The following is a 25268-nucleotide window of genomic DNA, read 5'->3' as shown; positions in this document are numbered from 1 at the left end:
AAATGACATGATTCAGATTTTGGTTCTGACTAGGAGGTTGAAGGAAGGTAGGAACATGAGCCTACAGAGAGAGGAGAATACTTATACAAGAAACAAGAAATTGTCAGTCATGTTCCACCAGCAGCAGTGTAATGCCAGGTTGGCTCTAGTGATGATGAGGATGGAGGGGATGATGATGATGAGGTCACTGAGGTGACTTGGGTGCCAGATAGAGCAGAGGAGGAAAGTGAGGGTGAGACAATGTCTCCAGAGGCAGCCATCATGGTAGAGTAAAGGGCAGCCTATTCCATCAGATTGTGGAGCTGTAATCTCCTAGGCCAACTTACCACAGCTCAACTGACTAGGCCTTTTTTAGCACATGTGCAGGCGATTGCACTGTTGCAGTTTGCAAACTTTGCCTCAAGCAGATCAAACGTGATAAAAACACCAGCCATTTGGGTACCACATGCTTGACAAGGCATTTAACCTTCTACCACTAAGCCCATAGGCAAAAGCCCCTGAAAGCCACACAAAAGGGTTTCAGTTTTTCTCCTCCTCACTTGCCTTTCAGGTCTACCCCCTGCTATATCTCATCATGACCTCTCAGCAGCCTCCACTCATAGGGAGGATGGTATAGCGAAGGGTGTCACAGGTTCTTGCAGCATGTCTGCCAACAGCACACTACCAGCTGTAGAGTACAGCAGGCACATTTCTCTGCACCAGCTGCTGCAACAAGAAAAAATACAGTTCCTGCCACCCACATGCCCAGCGTCTAAATTCCAGCTTGTGCAAATTGCTGGCTTTACAATTCCTGCCTTTCTGTCTGGTGGATTCTGCCCCCTTCTGTGAATTTTCAGAATGTGCTGTACCACAATGGCAGGTTCCCAGTTGCAATTTATTTGCACGTAAGACCTTCCAGCTTTGTACCATCACGTGGAAGGCAATGTTGTGGCATCGTTGGGCAAGGCAATCAGCAAGGTCCACGTTAACTGCTGACACATGGTTCAGCAAGCATGGTCAGGGATGCTATATTTAGTTCACAGCACATGGGTACTAATTGACCGCCCTCTGCTGCATGTGCAGCTGCTGCAGCATTGCCAAAGTTGAGTTCGACCTGGTGGGCATGTCACATATCAGGTGGTTTACGGGAAGGTGGAATTCCCGCTGAATTTCAGCCAACCGAACACTGGCTGTGTATGACTGCCTAAAATGGCCACAGACTCTTATGGCCTGCTTTAGAAGATCTTACAACCCTGGGTACTTGGTTCACGCCACACCAGCTTGATCAAGAAATGGTGATGTGCGATAATGGCACTAACCTCCTCTCCGCCCTTAAACAGGGAAAGTTGACACGTGCCATACTTCAAATTGGTGGTTCAGCATTTCTTAAACAGGTACCCAGGGTTGTAAGATCTTCTAAAGCAGGCCATAAGAGTCTGTGGCCATTTTAGGCAGTCATACACAGCCAGTGTTCGGTTGGCTGAAATTCAGCGGGAATTCCACCGTCCCGTAAACCGCCTGATATGTGACATGCCCACCAGGTCGAACTCAACTTTGGCAATGCTGCAGCAGCTGCACATGCAGCAGAGGGCCATCAATGAGTACCCGTGTGAGTATGGCACAACGACAGGCTCAGGGCGGCTCAGTTTGTTTTTCCCACGGCAATGGCTGCTGATAAAGGATGCATGCACTGTTCTGTCACCATTTGAGGAGGCGACAAGGATGGCGAGCGTGACAATGCATACATCAGTGACACAATCTATGTTGTGTTCCTGCTGGAGCATACTCTGCAAACCATTGCAGTCACAGAAAAAACACTCCTCATAGGGTCAGTAGATTACCAGTAGCAGTATACATCCTCAGGCCTATACTGTTATTCATCCCTTCCTTCCTTCCAATTTGATGGGTTTCTGTGAGAAATGTCTGTCTACTGACACTTTTTACTGCAATCTTTCAATGAGAATGCTGCAGCATTAAAAGAGGTGTGTTCCGAAATATCCAGATTACCTACAAAAAGGACTTCTGTAAATTGGTCTGTACACTGTAGCAACACCTGTAAAAAAAAAAAAAAAACCTTTGTGTTAAAATCAATATCGAAATGAACATGCCACACTTCTTAAATCGGCAATATAAACACTATACATTTTACTTAACTTAAAAGTAAACCAAAATGATTGGTGCTTTTGTCATCATTTAGACTGTGTTTACAGGTGCGGCTGTAACTGCTGTGCCTTTGAAAAGTGATCCTCGGTTGGATCTCGATTCAGAGACATTTGCCAGGCGGTGAGGAGGCAATAAGTCACCTCCTCACCATCTGTTTCAACTGTGTAAATGCCCCATCATTGTGCCACAGCCATGTGTGATCAGTTTGCAGGGCTGCCCCATTTGCTTGAAGAAGTCACACATGGAGCACACCAGGAAAGATTTTTGCAATATTTTTGGCACAGATGCAGCATATGTACAACTGTGCCCAAATGTTTTGAGAATGGCACAAATATTTTCACAAACTCTGCTGAAAATGATCTTAATCCAAAAAAAAAAAATCATTTTCACTGCATTTGTGAAGAAGGCTTCAGGGTGACCAAGAAAGTCCAGCAAGTGTCAGGACAGTCTCCTACAGTTGATTCAGCTGCGGGATCTGGGCTCCACCAGTGCAGAGCTTGCTCAGGAATGGCAGCAGGCAGGTGTGAGTGCATCTGCAGGCACATTGAGGCGAAGACTTTTGGAGGATAGCCTGGTGTCATAGAAAGGCAGAAAATAAGCCACTTCTGTCCAGGAAAAACATCAGGGACAGACTGATATTCTGCAAAAGGTACTGGGATTGGACTGCTAAAGACTGGGGTAAAGTTATTTTCTCTGATGAATCCCCCTTCTGATTGTTTGGGGCATCCAGAAAAACCTTGTCCGGAGAGAAAAGGTGAGCGCTACCATCAGTCCACTGTCATGCCAATAGTAAAGCAACCTGAGACTATTCATGTGTGGGGTTGCTTCTCAGCCAAGGGAGTGGGCTCACTTACAATTTTGCCTAAGAACACAGCCATGAATAAACAATGGTCCAAAAACATCCTCCGAGAGCAACTTCTCCCAACCATCCAAGAACAGTTTGATGGCAAACAATGCCTTTTCCAGCATGATGGAGCACATTGCCCAAAGGCAGAAGTAATAACTAAGTGGCTTGAAGAACAAAACATCAAAAGTTTGGGTTCATGGCCAGGAAACTCCCTAGACCTTATCCTATTGAGAACTTGTGGTCAATCCCCAAGAGGCGAGTGAACAAAAAAACCCCCCATAAATTCAGACAAACTCCAAGCATTGATTATGCAAGAATGGGCTGCCATCAGTCGGAATGTGGCCCAGAAGTTGATTGACAGCATGTCAGGGAGAATTCCAGAGGTCTTGAAAAAGAAGGGTCAACACTGCAAAAATTGATTCTTTACATAAACTTAATGTAATTGTCAATAAAAGCCTTTGACACTTATGAAATGCTTGTAATTATACTTCAGCATACCATAGTAACATCTGACAAAATGGCCTAAAAACACTGAAGCAGCAGACTTTGTGAAAATGAATGTTTGTACCATTCTCAAAACTTTTGGCTACGGCTGTACACACCTGTCTGCTGCCTCAACCACATGTTTTTTCTACCCACCAAATGTAAGTGACTGTCCAGGCTTTTATGCAGCAGTGAGTACACAGGAAGTACTCCCCTGTGCTCTACATTTCCAGTATTCAATGCACCTGATGAAACTTACTCCCACCAACCTGTGAGTTGACTGGTGGACATGCATGTGGAAAGAATGTATATCATGTACAGTATATTGCTGATTTAATAGAGGTTCTACTGTAAGCTCATTACAATATTTAACACAAAGATGCAGTTGTCCTTTGAGGCTTGTACAGGTATGGTGTGCTCTCTGCTTACACCTCAATGCCTCACCTCGAGCAGCAGAAAAACATTACTCTTGCTGTGGCCCCCACTCACACTGCGTTAACTAACTAAGAGTTAACTAATCATTAAAGTAGAACTAAAGGGATTAATACTCACCTTTTCCACTGTCCCACGCATCTTCTCTGGTGTGCCAATTTATTGGCATCTTCATTGGCTGGCGCAGGATGATGTCACTCCTGCGTATGCACAGGAACTAGTTATTCCAGAACACAGAAATCAGGCCTGCTGCTGTAAGCTAAGCTGCACATTTCCAGCTCGGTTTACATTCAGGGATCACTGTGAGCAAGTATGTAGATGTAGTTTATTGCAGAAGAGACATTGCATGTAAAAAACCTGCCAAATCCCAGTATGAGGTAGAGGCATAAACTGTAATTACTTGCTTTAAACTCAGTCTGGCAGGGTCTGTAGAACCCTTCCTCTAAAGGGGGTTGTCTTTGGTGCTCTGGCTGGTAGTCGCAACCAAATGCCATCATGGCCAATGTAGAACCAACCATCCTGTACTGTATATGAGGACAGAACCTGAACGTCGGAGAGAGGACATTGGAGCCTGCTGGAATGAGAAGTAAGATAAGTATTACAGCTTGTTCCTCTACCCCTAGGCTTAACAAACATTTAACTCTTGCGGTGTAAGGGGGGGGGGGGCCCAAGGGTAAAAATATAAAAAAAAAAAGTTCAGCTTTAAAGTGGTAGCAAAATGCTAAAGTTTTTTTTTATATCTCAATGCATTCTCTGCATTAGGGTAAAAAATGCTTTAGGAGCAGTGCTCCCCCCCAGCCCCTCCTAAATACTCACCTGAGCCCGATCTTAGTTTCTCCATCCACCGCTGTGCCTGAGAGCAGCTGATCTCTCTGCTCTCTCCCTCCTCACCAGGCAGATTGATAGCAGCGGAAGCCAATATGTCCTGCTGCTGTCCATCAAATACAGTGATAAGGGAGCAAGGGATGGGGCCTGAGCTACACTGTTTGTGTCTATAGATGCACACAGTGAGACTCGGGAGCAAGCCTGCAGGAGTAACCCCTAACAAGCAGCTTACTGGGGGACAGGGGACATGAAGGCAGGAGGAGTCAGAAGGGCCAGCGGGGGCCACAGAAGAGTTGGATTTGAGCAGCTTTGTGCGAAACCATTGCACGCAGTAGATAAGTATCACATGTCTGTTATAAAAAAAAAATTAAAAAAAGGTTTAGGATTAATTTTCAATTTTGGAGATTAAGTAGATTTCTAAGATGTTTCTATGAAACTCCTCAGAATTCCTATGAACTGCACCACTGCTTTTATAATGATGTTCTGTTAAATCTGGAGAACACTACTCCACACAGTGCCCATTACATTGAGTTCTGCTTGATATCCCATACAGTGCAGTGATGGCATTCGCGGGAGCGGGAAGTGTATATGCTTTGAGAAATATAAAGGAATTGCTTGCCACATCTGTTCTGATCCCAAAAAGCATGGAGATGAATGTGAAGAAGGTAAGAGAAATGTGACGCTAAAAGTTTTTTGAGCTGTTTGTTATTTTGAACAAATACAAAGTGTGTTTAAAAAAGTTTTTTGGTTGTACCGCTCCTTGTGAGCCAATACAAATCACTCCTCTGCAGACGCTTGGTGTTGTTCAGACCATTTCCCCAAAGTAGTATAAAAAAACAGAATAATGAGTTACCTCATCACTGGACTGTATTACTTCTTTATTGTATCAGGGCCAGCAGGAATACATGGCCATATTCATTTAGCGCTGATCATAGTGCATTTCTAAAAAGTATAGTACTTGACAAACAAATTTACATAGGAATCCTGATAAATACCACTAAATCAACCTCTTAAATTCCAATTCTTTATTCTGCTATATACCAACTAGGTCTAACAACAAAAAATAGGAACAAGATCATAACAACCTTTCAGTCTTTGCTGATGATATGATTCAGAATGAGGATATTATGTTTATATTAATATTTGGGTTATTACATTTTATGTTAGCTACTCGGTAGGATGGGGAACTAAAATTTCTCAAATCTGAGTTTCTTGTATAATGTGCACGTTTTCATGGTGCTCCATACTCTTCCAAAAATAAGGACTGTGAAGGCATAAAATATTCCTGCTCATTGTAATACGTTTGTTCTGGGTTCAAACTATTGCCAGTGTGTCAGGAGATTGGGACCTGCTCTCTATGGAGCCGGTTCACATATCTCTGAAGCAGCTCCGGCACAAATTGCACAGTTCTGTTCATCTTCTGGTCTGTTTCAGATCTGAATTTAGCCAAAAATTCAGACTGAAATTAGACCTGAAACGGTGAACAGGGACACACCAGACCCCTGCTGTGATCCTATCCTAGATATAAGAAGTTTTCCTACAGTCCACTAATGCAATAATTCCTTTGCTGTGTTACATGACGAGCATAAATATATGGCTAAATCACACCTTTGTGGTGCATTGTGGTAACATGGTACAATGCCTTAATGCACGTTAACACATGTTGCAGTGCCTTTTATTTTAAATGGCATCCCATCGCACTAAGGTAGCACAGCTCTAAAGCACATGCAACGCATTGCTTCAGAACAAACAGTAATGCACTGCTATGCATAGTGGTGGGCTACATCAGAAAAAACGCTGCATGTGCATTTTATTTTTCTGCATATGTGTTGACAGCACTATCAAAATGAAAAAAGTGATACAATGAATGTCAACTTAAAGTCGAGTTCCACCCAAATGTGGAAGTTCCGCTTTAAGGACTCTTGACCCTCTGACATGCTACATTTGGCGTGTCATTTTTTTGGGGAGAAGAGGGTACCTAAATTTGACAGGTACCTGCTCCCACTTATGCCCCCCTCCCTCCCGGCAATCTTCTGGGACAAGTCACAGGTCCCAGAAGATTGCCCGGCCATTCAGGACGTGCAGCGCGACTCGCACATGCGCAGTGCACACCCGGCTGTGAAGCCGCAAGCTGTCACAGCCGGGTGCCCTCATTAGTGATGCCGGGGCCAGGGAGAGCCGAGGAAGAGAACCGAGGCTTCGGGTGGCCGCATCGCTGGATCATGGGACAGGTGAGTGTGCGTGTTTATTAAAAGTCAGCAGCTACACTTTTTGTAGTTGCTGCCTTTTAATAAACACAGAAATGGCTTTTAGGGGATGTCTGCCTCAGGAGAACACATATAGAAATAAACACTTACAAGGGTTCTATACCTTTCTCACAGTATTAGTACATTTGTTTTTTGCTTCCCTAACTCCTTTCTCAATCACCTAAGTTGCCTTGTGGTTACACAAGTGCAAATAAAATCTTGACAGGGGTTGTAGACCTTCCACTTATTACTATAATGTTTGGTTTTATTGCAGTCTTCTTTACTTCCTATTATCTCTGATACCCATTTATTAGGAAATTGGTAGAAAGTGATTTCCGTCACATCCTTTTCTATCTGCTAGTGGTCACATAGACAGGAAGTGAAATGGCCCACAGGTGGCAATTAAAATGTTGACAGATAATCTAACCCTTACAGCACTTTTTACAATGAAAATAATTTATTCTGGAGTTGAAATGTAATGTCCATATTGTTTGTTACTACCTAATACCTTCTTTTCTCAAACAGACTGCAGGTGCGTGCACGGAACGTGTGATAACCGTCCGGGAAGTAGAGGGGTGTGTCAGGGTGGACGATGCAAAGATGGTTATGTGGGAGAATTCTGTGACCAGCATTCAGCGCCATGCACATCATTAAATGCAACACAATTTTGCCATTTAGATGCAGTCTGTGTATCTACTGATAACATCACCAGGTAATAAGTGTATTTTCATTGGGGTGGAAGTAGCACAAATCTAAACATTTTCTATTATTTTATGGTCTCCTAACATGCAAAGGACCTTTGGACTGCAGATGTTAAAGGACAAAGTTATTTACCACTTTGTTTTGACAGCAGTATGCAGCCCCTAAAACCTGGGAGTTGGACTTACCAGCGTTTGAAATAAGAACTGTCTCTGTTGCCTCCTTCAACCTCAACTCTGCTTTAAAAAAACAACTGAAACATACCAGTTGCCAAAGCCATGACAGACCGTCCCTATTTCAAACATTTTGATGAATGATGCCTATAATATAAAATGTCTTTGAAAATATGTTTCATGACTAGTTGTGTGTAGTTATTTTAGTCATAACCCTGCAAATGATTGCTTGATAAAATATTTCTGTCCTCCTCAGATCCTTTTTTCAGCACCCTACAAAATGCTTCTGTCTTCCGTAACCTTTTACACCTGTAGCACTCCTCCTCTTGGATCAGTGGGGAATGACCCCCACAGTAGTTCAGTATGCTAACATTTAATATCTTAGGATGGATCATTGACGTAGTATGTAAAACTAATACTATACATGTTTATGGTATATTCACTCAATAAAGTCACTAAGAGGGGGTTAGAGACACAGGATACCCAAAAATAGCAAAATATCTAAGGGCTTCAGGTAGCAGCAAAATGGTTGGCTTCCTTTCAATATCAGACTCCCAATAGTAATTGGCTTTTTGAGAGCAGCCTTCTAATTGTATTTGACCCATTAAGAGTGGCCTTCTTATAGTATTTGGCCTTTTGAGAGACATTTTCTAATAGTAATTGGCCCTTGACCCTACACAAGCATTCACAGGTATACTAAAGGCACAGTTTCTTGTTGAAAAGTTGTACATGAGCAATCTCTTCCCCCACCCCAGCAAAGCTGAGCTCAGCAGCTGCTGGAGTAGGTGAAGAGAGAGGGCGCCGCACATGCACAGTTTAACAGCAAGGAAGCACACTTTTTTCTGTAATGCTGGGGGTAAGTGTCCAATGTTTGGCGTAGGACTGTAATCAGTATGGGAGTATTTCTGCCAGGCTTCAAGGGGTGCAGAGCAGGCCTACAGTTATGACAATTACAGTAAAGTGGTTCTAAAGTCTAAACATTTAATACCTTAATGCATTCCCTGCATTAAAGTAAAAAATGTTTATTTAAAAGTGTCGCCCCTCAACACCCCCCCCCCCTATATTTACCTGAGTCCTCACTCAACCAAGTTACGCTGTCTGTGTCTTTGGTGTGCCATTAAAGGGAGTGGCTTCCTATGGTGAAGAGGTCAGGGACCTGAGAAGAAGGGGATTGGGGCTGCTCTGTGCAATTCCAGGTAAGTATATCATGTTTATTTAAAAAAAAAAATATATATATATACTTTACAATCACTTTAAACAATACCTTGAAAAATTGCACAGTTCATTTTACCCAGCTAGGGCCCCTTGTCTACATGGGCCATGTTAAGCAAAAGATGAGTCTAGCCTTTAAATGTTAGGCAGTAAAATGTAGAGCAACTTCTCCCAAGCTCTCCAGGACACTCTTCAACATAGCAGAACTCTTCTGGGGCTTCAAGGTGCTTCATACACACATTCCAGACTTTTTTACAGTTGCTCCATATAGGTAACCACCTCTCAGTCTAGCTTAGATATATTAGGCCTTAGCACATGCTCCCAGCTTTAGCAAGGCCCAACAAGAAAAGATTTCTTCACAGTGATATCCTCTCCCAGCAGCAGCCCACGAGGAAAGGACCCTTCTTAAAAGTTTCTCCATATATTTATCCCTTTTCCTCAGCCCACACCACTGAACCAAAACCTTTAGTGATGAGGCAGATAAATATTCATAACTCAAACATTGTTTACCTCTCAGGCTCCATTCACACTTGTGCAAATTGTCATGTGACTTTGGACATCAAAGTCACATGGCAAGTTGCAGCCTATTCTTTTCAAGGGCACCCGTTCAAATCGGTGCAACTGAGTGGCAGTGACTTTGAAAAGGTGCTTGCACTACTTTGCTGTGACTTTTGATTTGTCTTTGGTCCAGAAAATGTAAAGTCCGATCAAAGTTGCACCAAAAGTCACACCAAAGTCATGCTCCAAAGTCATACTGGAAATCGTGCGACTTTGGAGTTGCGCTAATGTAAATGGAGCCTTACACGAACTACTGAAGACAATTCGAAATAACCAATGTCCTGAGCTTAGAAGAAACCTACATAGCACAGAACATTATAAAAAGCTTTGACTGGCTGCGGCCCTATGCAAAATACACTAAATTTAGCTTGGGATACTCCAGTTTAAGGAAGGATTCTTACACACCTTTCTTGCAGTGAACATTTTGTAGTATTATAGAACGTACCTAAGTGCAGCATTATAAACAATTACCTTCCTATAAATGATAAAAAGTCACCTATTAAATTTGATTACCCACAATACTAAATACAAAGTGCCAGTGCTTTATTTGCTCAAGGTGAGAATCTGTCCACTGTGCGGGGAGTTTTGACCGACGCAGAAGGGTGTTTTTTCACACAAAACAATCCACACACATTGTGAAGGGGATTGTGCAGCTGGAACATATTGTGGACAACCTTGTAACCTCATGGAATTTTATATGGATTATAGGTAGGTAGCGGTTTGTAGTGCTGTGCTTGGTTACATTATATAATTGAAGTAGTGTGTGCAACACATTGGGGGAGATTTACTAAAATTGGAGCACTTAGAATCTGGTGCAGCTGTGCATGGTGACCAACTTCTAACTTTAGCTTCAATAAGGCTTTGATAATAAAACCTGGAAGCTGATTGGTTTCTGTGCAGAACTGCACCAGATTTTGCATAATCCAGTTTTTGCAAATCAACCCCCATTGAACTGTTGGCATTGGCAAGCTTAAATAGAGAAAATAAACACTGTAAGCGCAGAAGTTTATGAAACAATTGTATGTTTTGTAGTAACTGTGAGAATAGCATGTTCATGTGTGTCTATTGTGTTTTTAGGCAGTTTGAAAGATTCAGTTATACTGCTTAAAATAAACTGTTATTCTAGTGGATATCACAATAAAGGCTGCATTTCAACATTTAATTACTATCATTTTACTCTTATTTATAAAGCACCATTTTTTCATTGTTTGTTAGATAAAGAAACCTTGACTCTCTTCTATTATGTCTTCTAGCTGTCAGTGTAAGAATGGATATGAAGGAGATGGAACTTTCTGTCAACCCATAGATGAATGCAAAAAGCCAGAACGAGGTGGATGTTCAGAAAATGTGAGTAAATATTTTTGGACATGCAAAACCAAAATTTTATGTTTAGGACTTGGATCCCTAAGTGTTGACCAATGAGCCCTATATCTTATGTGATATTACTCCCTGTCAGCTTTGTTTTAAGCTGGGCAAGCCATCATACTGTGTCTTTTAGCAGTATCATTTCTACAGGCGTGCATTTATATGAATGCAAACTTCTTTGCAGTGAAAACAATCCACATAGCCAAACCCTAACGTCATACCAGTGCCAAATCTGTCCTGGTTCACACTATTGCGGGTGCTTGCAGGTGTGGGAATCGCGGCCATTTCTGCACTTGCAGGCAAAATGCACTGCTGTTTAATAATGTGCAGGGCAATGGCACCCCCATGCATCTAAAAATGCAGTGTGTTTGCGGGTGTGGGAACAACTTTTGCACCATTTGATTTCCTGACCGCTGTAATTTTAAAATGCTGCAGGAAGCTTTTTCCATTCATTTGAATGGGCTGCCGTGCCTGCGCAAACCCACAATAGTGTGAACCAGGCCTTAGGAAAAATGTGGCAGTCATGGAAAAAATACTCACTAAGTATATTTTTATCCAAAGCAGTCATTTCAGTTATGGGAGGACAGATTAGATCAGATTGATGTGCCCCCTTAGGTTAATGTTGCCAGAGGTTGTTCCAGGAACATTGCCATATCTACCCATTGGATAAACATAAAACAGCCATAAAAGTAAAGTGACAATAAACTCTGGTTTAAAAATATATTTTATTTAAGTATGTGTTAGGTGTCCTCCAAGTCCTCCAGAGTTTTTTTTTTTCCCGTTGTGATCCGACTTCCTGTTAGAGTGGCAACGTTCCTTTTCCTTGATCCCGCTGTACGTAGAAGCATAGCCACCATCTGTTCCTCACTCCCAAGATGGACTATGAACTTTGGATTATAAGTTTTGTAGTATGTATAGGGCCGTGCTCATGACTACAACTGACATGCACTGCGTGGTCCAATTAAAGGAAGTGAGTTGGAAAACGAGAGGTTTGGGAGTTCATGGAGGATGACCAACACAGGCGGAAAAACACAGTAAGAAATGATTGAATGAAATATAGAATTACAGGGCTATTAATTAGTGGAGGTGTATATATAATTTTTAGAAAAAAAATATATAATTTAGTGTTTGGGGTCTGTTCACATCAGAATCCAGTGCAGGAAAAGCGCATTCTGTGTGCGTTTCTAACACCACAGGTGAACGTGCTGCCTTTTCAACCTGCCCACACATGCCAATGTATTGTTAATGGCATCCAGAACACAGAACGTCAACACAGTGTGTTTTCAGGCACCAAATCTAATAGTACCACGGTACCAGGCGGTTTGGTGTTGTGTGCTTTGAAAAAGTAGTGCAAGCACTGCTATTTCTGCGGTCCAGTGCATTTTACAGCCCAATGGGCTGTCAGAACGCACTGCACAATGCAATCCCAGTATGAACTGGCCCTTATTGGCCCATTAAAGCTGGCTTTGTGCTCTGTAGTGTTGCAGCAACAAGTGTATATGTTCACACAGGTTTAAGCCCGGGGAATATGTAAACTCTTTATAGTTTAGTGAGAGTTAAGAGCAAAGTTGAGAGATGTGTTTTTTCTAAAGAAAAATAAAGGAAAATATCCAACATAATCTATGATACCATTTTCTTAGGGCCGCACTGGGTGGAGCGGAGTACTCCAGTGCAGATATCTGATCACCAGAGTAGTCAATAATAAAGCATGGTGGGCAATCTGAATCTGTAATTCAAATGTAAATTTTTTACATTCTTATAGACTTTCACTACTTATTGGCCCAACATAGACCACACAGAACTTTGTTTAGTGGCATTTGTGATCACTCTTATTGTGTGAATGATATCATCAGGGCCGCTGATAAGGCAGGACAGCCAGCCCTCCTGTACTGGGCTCAGGCTTCATCAGTTCAAAAGGGGGCCCGGGCACCTGCCCAGTAGGAGGGCCTTACTGCTGACACTTGTGACTCTTGTGCAGTGCTGCCAGCTAATGCTTTTCTTTTCTCCCTCCGGTTGTGCTACAGGGGGATTGGTTCTAACCTCTGCACTCCCTGCGGTCTGTGAACCCTGGGTACCCCTTTCCCAGCAGTACTGCTGGTTTCACTCCTCTCCCGTCGGCAGCTGCTGACGGCCCACAGGAGGGTTATTTCAGAATGGTGAATGGGGGGCTCACCATCCTGATGGGACACACCATCCTGAATGAACACAGTGAGTGATTGGTACTGATTGCTCACTGTAGAGGGGCAGATATTGCCTCCTTGCCCCTATTCACTTGAGTGGTCTTGTTAGATGGGGGTATAGTTTCTTCCATGGCTGCAAACATTGCATTTTAGCAAAAATATAATTTGATATTTTCAGAGGAATGGGGCCCTGTCAGGCTGTTCGGGGCCCGTGATTTCTATCAGTAGCCCTGGATACCATCTCTGATAGGGTATTCTGTTGCGCTATGTACACTGCCTGGCCAAAAAAAAAGTCGCCACCAAAAAAAAAAAAAAAAAGGTCACACAGGTTGAACAGCCTTTAGCTTTGATTACGGCACACATTTGTTGTGGCATTGTTTCAATAAGCTTCTGCAATGTCACAAGATTTATTTCCGTCTAGTGTTGCATTCATTTTTTACCAAAATCTTGTATTGATGATGGAGGAGTCGGAACACCGCGCAAAGCCTTCTACAGCGCATCCCAAAGATTCTCAATGGGGTTAAGTTCTGGACTGTGTGGTGGCCAATCCATGCGTGAAAATGATGTCTCATGCTCCCTGAACCACTCCTTCACAATTTGAGCCCGATTAATGCTGTCTTTGTCACCTTGGAATATGCCCGTGCCATCAGGGAAGAAAAAAATAATTGATGGAATACCCTGATTATTCAGTATATTCAGGTAAAAAGATGACCTCATTTTTTGGGCACATGCAGTAACTATCCAATAGGATAGTTACTGTATGCTTAGTTTAGTTAGTTGCTTAGTAATTCCAGGTGACAGCTTTTTTTTTGGCCAGGCAGTGTATTATCGCAAGGTTTTGAAAGGTTAGGAATGGGGCCTGCAGTTCATTAAAGTCTGTCTCAGCACTTTACTCTTATCACGTTTCATGATACAGAAGTGTATAGATTTTCTAGTCCGATCAATCCTGTACAAAAAACAGATTAAAGTATGACTTTTTTGAAAACAAGCTTTGTTAATGTGGAAACAGTATAATATGAAAGCTCTGATTTGTTATTATAACATGATTCTTGCAGGCCGTTTGCATCAGTTACTCTACAGGGTTCTTGTGTCAATGTAATCCTGGCTGGAGTGGTGATGGGATAGAATGTATACCTATTGACAACTGTGCCTTGGGAGATAGAGGAGGCTGCAATGTTAATGCTGACTGCCTCTTTACCCAGCCTGGCAAGGTAAGCAGTGCGCGTTTTAAAAACTAGTGAATATTCTGAAGAAATACACTTGTATCAGTGTTTACCTGGTTGTCTAGCTGCGCAGCTATTAAAACACAGTGTTAATATTCCATGTGGCTCTTTAAAAAGGACCTTCACCCTCTCCTACCACTTGCTTTGTTTTTTCGAGCCTCCTTCTGTTACACAGTTGGATAGTAAAATTTCTCAACTAGGAAAGAATTATGTCACCAGAACCTGCCCCCTCCCGTAGCCAGTAAGCTAACTGTGAAACAGGCGTAACATATCCCAGGAATATTTGCGGTAATATGCGATGCACTGCACATGACCCAAGAACTTACTGCCACATGTCATGAAGGGAACAGAAGAGACAGTCGGCACCCTGATGACATCAGGTGAGAAGATGGTGGTGTAGAAGCCAAAGTTCTGACACAGAATGTCAGCTTACCTCAGACAATGCTGGGTTTACTGGGTATGCTAATATGTTTTTTATGGACAACCCAGTTTTCAAAGTAAGCGGGTGAAAAACAACATTTTACTGGTGATTATAGGGAAGCTCCTCTTTAAGAACTGGTTTACCAATGCAAAAGACCCACAATCCTCTAATAGCTGACACAATATTTTGCAGAAATGCACTTTGCTGTACCAGAGAATATATTCTTGGTTGCTGACTTTATCCACATTGGAAAGATTTCACATCATATTTTATCCATCTGACCTCCTGTCAATAGGGACTCAGACAGCATTAAATACCTAAAGGTCCTAATTCTTCATTAATCCAATAAATAAAACTGAGCCAGAATTATTTAATAATGTATGTCCAACTGTGTTGTTCTATGCATTAAAGATACCCTGTCACCAACAAAAGTTGCATTTAAAATCCACAGAAAAATCAAGCAGTTTAAATGCTTACTTGCGCTTTTCTTTTTCATAAATTATTTTAATTTTATTTGCAATGTACGTCTAAATCTGCTAGTAAGTTTGACACATCAGTTCCCTAGCATTGCCCTCTCCCTCCTTACATGTCACAGCCCTCTCCTCTTCTAGGAATGTCTAATTACTACCTGTGCTGAACCAACTCCTCTGCCCCTCCCTTCATATGTTTTAATGCAGTAGCTGGGAAAATAGGGCACGGAGAATACTGTAAAGTTTCACTTGAGCTACTTTTTAATGGAATGAGTAAGGAGAATGCCAATAGAATAATTAATGGGTTTACATCCAACTTGGAATCTCTTGGCAGAATAGCCTAATATGGGATTTTTAAACAAGAGAATGTATGTTAGTCCCTTTACTGCTAATTTCTTAATTCCAAATATGTTAAAATACTTCCCAGAAAAATGTTCTGGTATATTCAGTTTCAGTACAGAGTCTATAAAATCATTGTATTTTACCATTTTGACTTTTGTTTTTTGTTTTTTTGCTTCCCAGAATGACTGCATTTGCAAAAAAGGCTATGCTGGTGATGGGTACTCCTGTGACCCAGTTAACATATGTTTACAAAACAATGGTGGCTGTGACGAAATGGTTGGTATTGTCAACAGTGAAAACTGTAGCTGGGGGCAGGCAAAATGTAAGCAGATTAATTTTAGATTTAAAGCTGAAGTTCAGTCTGTTTATGTGTTGCCTTTCCTGGTTCCTACTCCCCTCTCACCCCCATAAATATGCTAACCTAATTTCTAAATAAATTTTTATTTTAATACCTTATTTTAGACCCAGTAAGATCAACACTAGGTGCCTGTGCTGTGTTCTGAGGCGAGGGGAACGGTGTGGGGGGGGGGGGGCCCTTTTCATTCATAGTTCACGTTTCATTCATAGAAACTGTAGTAATGGCTTCTATGAATGAGATAGCTGGGCGGTAAACTTGGCCTTTACCCATGAAATTTTTAGGTCACTGTGATTGCAATGTAAGGTATATATTTAATGTTTATTTTTAATTTAAAAACTGGCCAAAAATATATATAATGCATCATATTATAATGAGATAATGCAAATGCATATTTTAGATTTACATTATTTAGGCCAGTAGGCTGATTTCTAGGCTCCTTTTCAAATGTTTACCAGTCTAACTATTCCTACTTTGAAAATGAATGTAATATATAGAACTCCTTAGTTCAACTGAATCGATTCGGAGGACTGACCTTCTCTAATTTGCAGGGTCCCCTGCTGATTTTCATTTAGACACTGAAAATACAAAGCAAAAGAAGGGCGCACCAGCCTAGCGCATTATCCTCAGCAAGTTTATTTGGATAAAATTGTTTAAAATCAAATACTCACAAACAAACAAGAAGTTCAGGCACATCAATTCCATACACCTGCCTCCTACCAGAGGATCAACGTCTTTACTGGAAGCAGAGGGCTGACGCGTTTCGAGGCTGTGCCTCTTCCTCAGAGCCTGGAGGCCATGGTCAAGTCCATAGTTTAAATATAATATGTAGGGCCAGGCCTCCACATGACCCCTGGGGGATGTGGGAGGAGATATCGCCCAAATGGGCGTGGCTACACAGCCAATTACCCAAAAGCTGTTGCAAGTCACAAATGTAGTTACATTTTAATTGGCTAGCCCCACGCGACTATTTATTCCATTGGTGAGCTATCCAAAAAACTTCCCAGCTCATCGTGGACTCCATTTCACAAAAAATAAGATTAAAACTGATGTGGTAAACTGACCTGTGCATGTCGTGGTCCTAAACCAAATAGGGCATCGAGCTGAAACCATCGTGTAGGTCGATAATCCAGTATCTCATACTGGGCATATTGGGCATATTCCCTGGTGGTCCAATGGTGTTCGCTGTAAAGTCGGCTACCCGGATATTCAGGATGGTATACTATAACAGCAGGGCGGCAGTGGAACGCACGCCGCTCATCCCGGAACTAGCGTGCGCACCACCGCATAGCGTCACTTCCGCCCATCCAGGTCGTGACGACTTCCAGCTTCCGTATACATTGGCGGCGGGACAGCGGTGGAACGCACGCCGCTCGTCCCGGAACTGGCGTGCGCATCACCGCATAACGTCACTTCCGCCCATCCAGGCAATGACAACTTCCGTCCCCGGCAAGCTGTTCCTATAGAAACCGCAAAAGGGAGGACACAAGTATGCCCCGCTGATGTATCATGTACACCGTACCATATGGACCAAATCTAGGGGAACTATATTTAGATGCACCATACAGAATCGACTCTGGTGGGAGTTGATTGGAGAGCCCACCAAGATTGGAAAATGGTGGTCGCACATATTTAAAATAGCAGTGAAGATATTATACATCAGATAAAATAACCTGAACCAATAAAGTTAAAATTAACATTAACATTAATAATATTAGATGATGGGTACCTGTGTACTAATAATGTAACTTGCTAAGCCAGAATAAGAATCACATGTATAAGAGAGTGAATCAATAGATAAAAAATTATTCAATATCCAATTAAATTATACAACTGTGAATAAAAAATATATACATATATATAATTATATATACCATACACACATATATAAATATACATGTATATACAGATACATACACCTATATATACATGCTGAACCATAATGATTCATTATATAAAATCTATATTAAAACCATCTAAATATATGTGTACATATAGTGTGACTCGTTAAATATGGCATGTAGAGCTTCAGACACGAATTTACGCGTGCCATACCTCCTCTATAAACAAACCTTGACTTGCAACAGCTTTTGGGTAATTGGCTGTGTAGCCACGCCCATTTGGGCGATATCTCCTCCCACATCCCCCAGGGGTCATGGGACCTACATATTATATTTAAACTATGGACTTGACCATGGCCTCCAGGCTCTGAGGAAGAGGCACAGCCTCGAAACGCGTCAGCCCTCTGCTTCCAGTAAAGACGTTGATCCTCTGGTAGGAGGCAGGTGTATGGAATTGATGTGCCTGAACTTCTTGTTTGTTTGTGAGTATTTGATTTTAAACAATTTTATCCAAATAAACTTGCTGAGGATAATGCGCTAGGCTGGTGCGCCCTTCTTTTGCTTTGTATTTTCAGTGTCTGGTCGACCACCCTGGTCGTAAGGGGCAGCAAAGCCTAGCCATCATGGATGCCTAATACCAGTACGAGTTCCAGGATTGAAACAGCCTGAGGACCAGGTTCCGAGCGCAGGAAAGGGGGTGCTGTCCAGCACTTATCTTTTTTGATTTTCATTTAGAGACAGAGTCTAAAAGCAAGCAGTGTCTGCTATGCTTACCTTTTAGAAACCTCATAAAGGTTTGTAACACCAGTGTTGTGGCTACACACTATCCACTGATCAAGTAACTCTTTCTTCTTACTGTTCCCCATGTTGTCAGCCCTGCTTTCGCACTTTAAGCATTCGTAACCTGAGTACAGACTGGTAAATCACTCCCTCTCTTATGTCCTCCAAAGTGCATGCTCCACCTGTCTTCAGTGCACAACCTACCTTACCCCAGCAGAACAGGGAACTAGCGATCTGTGGCAGGGAGCAAGTGTCAAAGAAGGGGTTTTGTAAATGGTTGACCACACTGGTCTATTTACATCTATCAGGGTATGTTGCACTGCTTACTAGCAGTGGATTAAGTTGAAAAACTGAGTCATTAGTACCACTTTAATGTTAAATAAAATTTTGTAATAATAAATAGTAAGATAGAAAATCATACAATATAATATTAGTTTTAAATGTGTAACACAGTTCAAGATTTTTTTTAAATGTAATTATTTAATTACATCTAAATAATGACAGCATTTATACAGTAAATTCCATTGCTTCCTTAGGCAACGTGTAAGCCAACCTCAGGAGGAGAGAGGACATGTACATGCCCTGAAGGATTTGCAGGGAATGGCCTAGATTGTTATGGAGACATATTATTGGTTTGTATATGTTAATTTCTTTAAAACTATACTATACCTATTCATTCATTTAATTTTTTTTTTAAACTTCTAGAGCAAATTTCCTAGCTCCAGTTGTTTGGTAAAGTAATATGAGGGGGTCTCAGTCTTGCTGCTAGGAGAGCTGGAAATGTTGTTGGTAAAATGTTAGCACTGGAATACTTGAGACATATAGGTACCTATTGAACACTACCAATGACCATCTGAAACAGAAAGTTGACCTGTAGTGTAGAGTAAATTATTTACTGTAAACAACTGAGCATACTATTTTATAGATACAAAATAGACCTCTATTATACAAACCCAATTCCAAAAAAGTTGAGAAACTGTACAAATTGTGAGTAAAAAAGAAGTGGACTAATTTACAAATCTCATAAACTTATATTTTATTCCCAATATAATATAGATAACATATCAAATGTTGAAAGTGAAACATTTTGAAATGTAATGCCATATATTGGCTCATTTTGGATTTCATGAGGGCTACACATTCCAAAAAAGTTGGGACAGGTAGCAATAAGAGGCCGGAAAAGTTAAAAGTACATAAAAGGAACAGCTGGAGGACCAATTTGCAACTTATTAGGTCAACTGGCAACATGATTGGGTATAAAAAGAGCCTCTCAGAGTGGCAGTGTCTCTCAGAAGTCAAGATAAGCAGAGGATCACCAATTCGCCCAATGCTGCGGCAAAAAATAATGGAGCAATATCAGAAAGGAGTTTCTCAGAGAAAAATTGCAAAGAGTTTGAAGTTATCATCATCTACAGTGCATAATATCCAAAGATTCAGAGAATCTGGAACAATCTCTGTGCGTCAAGGCCGGAAAACCATACTGGATGCCTGTGATCTTCGGGCCCTTAGATAGCACTGCATCACATACAGGAATGCTACTGTAATGGAAATCACAACATGGGCTCAGGAATATTTCCAGAAAACATTGTCGGTGAACACAATCCACCGTGCCATTCGCCGTTGCAGGCTAAAACTCTATAGGCCAAAAAATAAGCCATATCTAAACATGGTCCAGAAGCGCAGGCGTTTTCTCTGGGCCAAGGCTCATTTAAAATGGACTGTGGCAAAGTGGAAAACTGTTCTGTGGTCAGACGAATCAAAATATGAAGTTCTTTTAGGAAAACTGGGACGCCGTGTCACCCGGACTAAAGAGGACAAGGACAACCCAAGTTGTTATTAGCGCTCAGTTCAGAAGCCTGCATCTCTGATGGTATGGGGTTGCATGAGTGCCTGTGGTTTGGGTAGCTTACACATATGGAAAGGCACCATCAATGCTGAAAGGCATATCCAAGTTCTAGAACAATATATGCTCCCATCAAGATGTTGTCTCTTTCAGGGAAGACCTTGCATTTTCCAACATGACAATGCCAGACCACATACTGCATCAATTACAACATCATGGCTGCGTAGAAGAAGGATCCAGGTACTGAAATGGCCAACCTGCAGTCCAGATCTTTCACCCATAGAAAACATTTGGCACATCATAAAGAGGAAGATGCGACAAAGAAGACCTAAGACAGTTGAGCAACTAGAAGAAGCCTTATCTAATATGCACTCATGCATATTAGATAAGAATGGGACAACATTCCTATTCCTAAATTTGAGCAACTTGTCTCCTCAGTCCCCAGATGTTTGCAGACTGTTATAAAAAGAAGAGGGGATGCCACACAGTGGTAACCATGGCCTTGTCCCAACTTTTTTGAGATGTGTTGATGCAATGAAATTTAAAATCAACATATTTTTCCCTTAAAATGATACATTTTCTCAGTTTAAACATTTGATATGTCATCTATGTTGTATTCTGAATAAAATATTGAAATTTGAAACTTCCACATCATTGCATTCTGTTTTTATTCACAATTTGTCCCAACTTTTTTGGAATCGGGTTTGTATAATCACATGTAAGAGTGAAAACCTCAATTTATATATCCATTAAGACAGAAAGTCGCACCTGTTGTATAAATCAACTATCAAACCCAAATCTCCCAGATGGGAGCTTTATAATCATAACACTGAATTATAATCACAGTCTGTTTTAACTGGGGCACAGAGAGCCCCCACAGGATTTTCATGCTTGAGTAGAGGAGAGGAAAGAAAAAAGAGAAGGGGATTGGGATACATGTTAGAGAGAAGAAAAGGGTAAGGTGTGCCAGTTGCAGTGTTTAGGCTACATCCACTGAGCCCAACTCCTGGGGATGGAACCCAAGACCCTCCTTATAAATAGCTTGTAATTTTAATTTTACCTGATAGAACCATGTCTTCTGAAACCTTTCCCTTTGTTGGCTAAGGTACAGGGTAAGGTCTTCTATTTACATTATGTGATTTATCACCATGCCCAGGTAACCCACTGTAGGAGGAGTGATATTGTTTAATAAATGAATGAACAGGGATTGCCTGTAGTTCTTTTTGGAAAGCGAACTTAGATGAAGAGGCAGACTGCCTGGTTGTTCCTTAGGGACAGCCAAGTGAGTTCCTGTGGTGTGTCAACCATAGTTTGTATTTCTGCCACTGATTTCCAACCTCCCATAATCAAATATTATGGTAGTGGACTGACTTATTTCTTTCAACTTATAATATTTCTTTCAGAATTTTAATAGCACCCCTGGCGCTCTCAAAATGTTACATTTCTGAAAGTCAGTAAATTTACAGGTACATTTTCCAGCCCCCACCTGACAGTGGCTTGTCTGGTGATAGTTCAGTGAGAGCACATGAGCGTAATGTGGAATAGGAAAGGGGTGTGCCAATTCTCCCCATACTCCAGAAGTCAGTACTTCTGAAGTCTTTGCTGGCACTGCCAGAAAAGCAGCATAAAAAATGTTGTGCATAGATGTCCCCGTCCATGTAAATGCTATCTAAACATATGTGTCCTAAATTCTGTATGGGGCCACTCTCCTACAAGTGAAAAAGCTTAGCTTCCTTAATGTAGCATTACTTTCTCCTTCTCCACACTGTGTAAGCTCTGGTAATCTTGTTTAAAATATTGTCCAGCGGGGTCAGAATAGTCCCTCCTAGAGCTTCTTCTTTGGGTAGATTTTTGTCCCCTAGTGATTTTCAGTCTCAAGGTTTTCAAGACACAGAGAAGAACTTGGTTAGATTTTACAAGCAATTATAAGTGTGGGGTTGACAAGTGTCTGTGTTGCCCCTGTATTCTAAAGGGTGACAAATTGAAATCCACCATGAACATTAGAGAATTTACCATTAAGAAATGTATAAATTGTAACACTAGGAATGTTATATACTTAATCACCTGTAAAGAGAAGACTGAGAGATCCCGTCAATGACCACTTATATAATATTGAGAAGGAGCATGGTACAAATGTGGCAAGGGATTATAATTTTGCTCATGGGAACAATATCTCTATTAAAAAAGAATAGCGCACACATGCAAAAAGAAATGACTATCAAATATGAAGACAATCCATAAATAAAAATGGGGATTTGGTCCCACCATATGGCCATATCGTGCTCAAGCCCACCACTATGTCAAAGTACCCCTTTGTCAGTGGGTCCTACACTATCCATAAAAAAAGGATTCATCCAGCCTCTCTAACCCTTGGAGACAGCAATGCTTGCTGGGAGAGATGTGCAACTGCACTACAAGGGACTCCTCCTATATCTACTTGATAGTGGACACTGATAGGTGTGTGTGGGGGGTGGGGTGCTCAACCCCAGAAGTCTGGTAAGACCGAATACATAATAAACAAGCAAAAAGTTGGGGGAGCACACCCTGAACATGTATTTCTAAAGCTGGTGCAGCTATGAACCAAGCGACATGCGTATTAAAAAATAATAGCGCACACATGCAAAAGTAATGACTATCCAATATGAAGACAATCCATAAATAAAAATGGGGATTTATATCTCTGCCTTATAAATACAGGGCATTGAAAAAAATGTATGGTCCTCAGAAGGGGTGGGGATTTGTTCAGAACTCTTTGCAAGTGCTAGGTGTTCTGGATATTTCATGTCCAGACTAGAATCCCATCAGGATTAAATTTTGAATGGGATCTCACGCATTACTTTGATGGATTATATGCACTGTGATCTAATTGTTAAATATTCAGTTGGAGGCTCTGCAATGGTCTCACCTGTGCTATTAGCTTTTTTTTTTCTTACCCTTGGGTTTTTGAACCTATGTTGATGGATGATATAATTGAAAAATTCCTAGATGTAATACAGTTAAATTAACTCATCATTTGGGTCCGGCTGTACTATCTCACATGTTTTTTTATCTTTATTTTTGCAAAATTTCAATTTTTAGTAACACCTCTTATTTTTGTTTTTTGATACATCACATAGCAGTGATGGAAAGATGGTATTGAATTTGTCAATTAGCTGAACACCATCATGTAGGGCAGTTCGTCCTGATATAAATGACCAGTTCACAGATCGAACAATTGGGCTGCAATAAAGCACCCCCAGCTTGTACAGGATTTTAAACTAATAAAGGCGTTTTGAATCTCAGCTTGGTGTGCAGCCATCCGGACTTATCTTTCTCTAATTGTCATAGCTGTGACTGGGCGAGCACCATACATGGGGGAGATCATGCCACTGGAGCCAGCTCACCTGTGAATCTTTGTGGGTTATTTGCTGTGTTGACAACTACATAAGAGATTTCCCTTCCTGTGGAGAGATTTCCTGTAACATTTTGTTTTGAGTACTGAACAAGGAGCGTTAGTAAATCACGCCAGTAAAACACAGAGGTAAAAAACAAAACAAAAAAAACTTACCGTTTTAACAATTCCACTCCATTCAAGAGCCATTGGTGTAAGGTTGTTTGCGGAATGCCGCTGCCTAGCTTTAAAGTACTCACAAGGTCATTTAAATGAAGAAACCAGTGGCAGATACTGGGAAAAGAGGGATGGGAAATGAAGAGAAGAGAGATGGGGAGAGGAAGAGGCAACTGTTGTCTCACCGGGAGGAAATAATAGTAATCAGAAAAGGTTTTGAGAACAGACGACCAGCTCTAGTATGAACCAGAGAAACCCACACGCAAGAGACTACATTCAGCCTGGCTGAACACAGCTGGATCAAACTGCTGTCCTCCCATATCAGAATGTTCTTAAAATTATTTTTGTTTACCTAATAATTATTAATAGCATTTTGCTTAATAAATTTATATAGTCTTATTTTTTTCTGCTTTTAGGAGCTGCACAGAATCCCAGAAGTGTCAGTTTTCAGGCAATGGTTGACGGTATTTTTATATTTCTATTTTTGTTACATTATGATGGCAGTTTCTATGGGTCTGGGAGTTGTTCTTGGAAAAATGTTCGCAGTATTTTTATTTCATTTTGCCAAGCATCAATTTCTGACAGATGTTGGCTACTTCTGGACCTCCTTACAAAATGTATTAAGCCCCTCAACATCTCTCATCCCTTTATCAATATCATCTCTGCTTACACATGAAAATAAAGCCTTAGATGTATACAGGGGGTATAGCCTTCTAGCACAGGACTTCAGTTTCCTTTTTCTAGGCTTCATTTATTGCAAGAAGTCTACATCATCTGACTTTTGCCTCGATCTAATAACCCCTTCTTTTGAATAAGGATTGCTATTCTCAAACACACCCACTTCAATGCCCTTGTTGTCTGTTAGATACAATAAGCCATGTGGGGAAAAAAACATAAGCATTAAGAAGTTTCAGATTCAAGCCTGCAAATTGCTGCTTCCTGCTTGTCCCATCTCAATGTCTGCCAGCAAAGGCATACACAGGGTTTTTTTCAGCGGGAAGGCAATTCTAGCACCTCCAGCAATGAATGTATGTCATGGAAAGGGGTGAAGGGGTGTGCAGGAGCGTATATTGTTGCTGGCTGCTGGGGGATCTATTGTTGATTTGGGGGGTGGTCAGTTGTTGCTGGGAGGCATCTACTGTTACGGGAGGGATCTATTGCTGCTGGCAAATATATTGTTGCTGAGGGGTCTACTGTTGCTGGCTGCAGCGGATTTATTATGTTGCTTTTCTTGTTATAAATAACACATTTTATACAAATTACAGCACAAAATGACATTTTGCT

General features: G+C 41.3%; 1 protein-coding gene across 1 annotated transcript in view; it reads left to right on the top strand.

Annotated features, from left to right (window-relative positions):
* Nucleotides 1–25268, top strand: part of STAB1 (stabilin 1) — a gene marked incomplete at its 3' end in the record, with an annotated part of 476721 nt that overhangs the window by 125627 nt on the left and 325826 nt on the right. The window contains exons 21-27 of the mRNA XM_082266286.1: nt 5283–5394; nt 7501–7687; nt 10871–10964; nt 14218–14373; nt 15799–15894; nt 19131–19226; nt 24401–24448. Of these exons, the coding sequence (XP_082122412.1) occupies nt 5283–5394; nt 7501–7687; nt 10871–10964; nt 14218–14373; nt 15799–15894; nt 19131–19226; nt 24401–24448 (789 nt within the window). The remainder of the gene's footprint in view (nt 1–5282; nt 5395–7500; nt 7688–10870; nt 10965–14217; nt 14374–15798; nt 15895–19130; nt 19227–24400; nt 24449–25268) is intronic.

The sequence above is a fragment of the Pelophylax lessonae genome, assembly GCF_965119305.1.
Source record: "Pelophylax lessonae genome assembly, chromosome: 8".
Classification (NCBI taxonomy): domain Eukaryota; kingdom Metazoa; phylum Chordata; class Amphibia; order Anura; family Ranidae; genus Pelophylax; species Pelophylax lessonae.
This window is presented reverse-complemented; position numbering and strand designations above follow the sequence as displayed.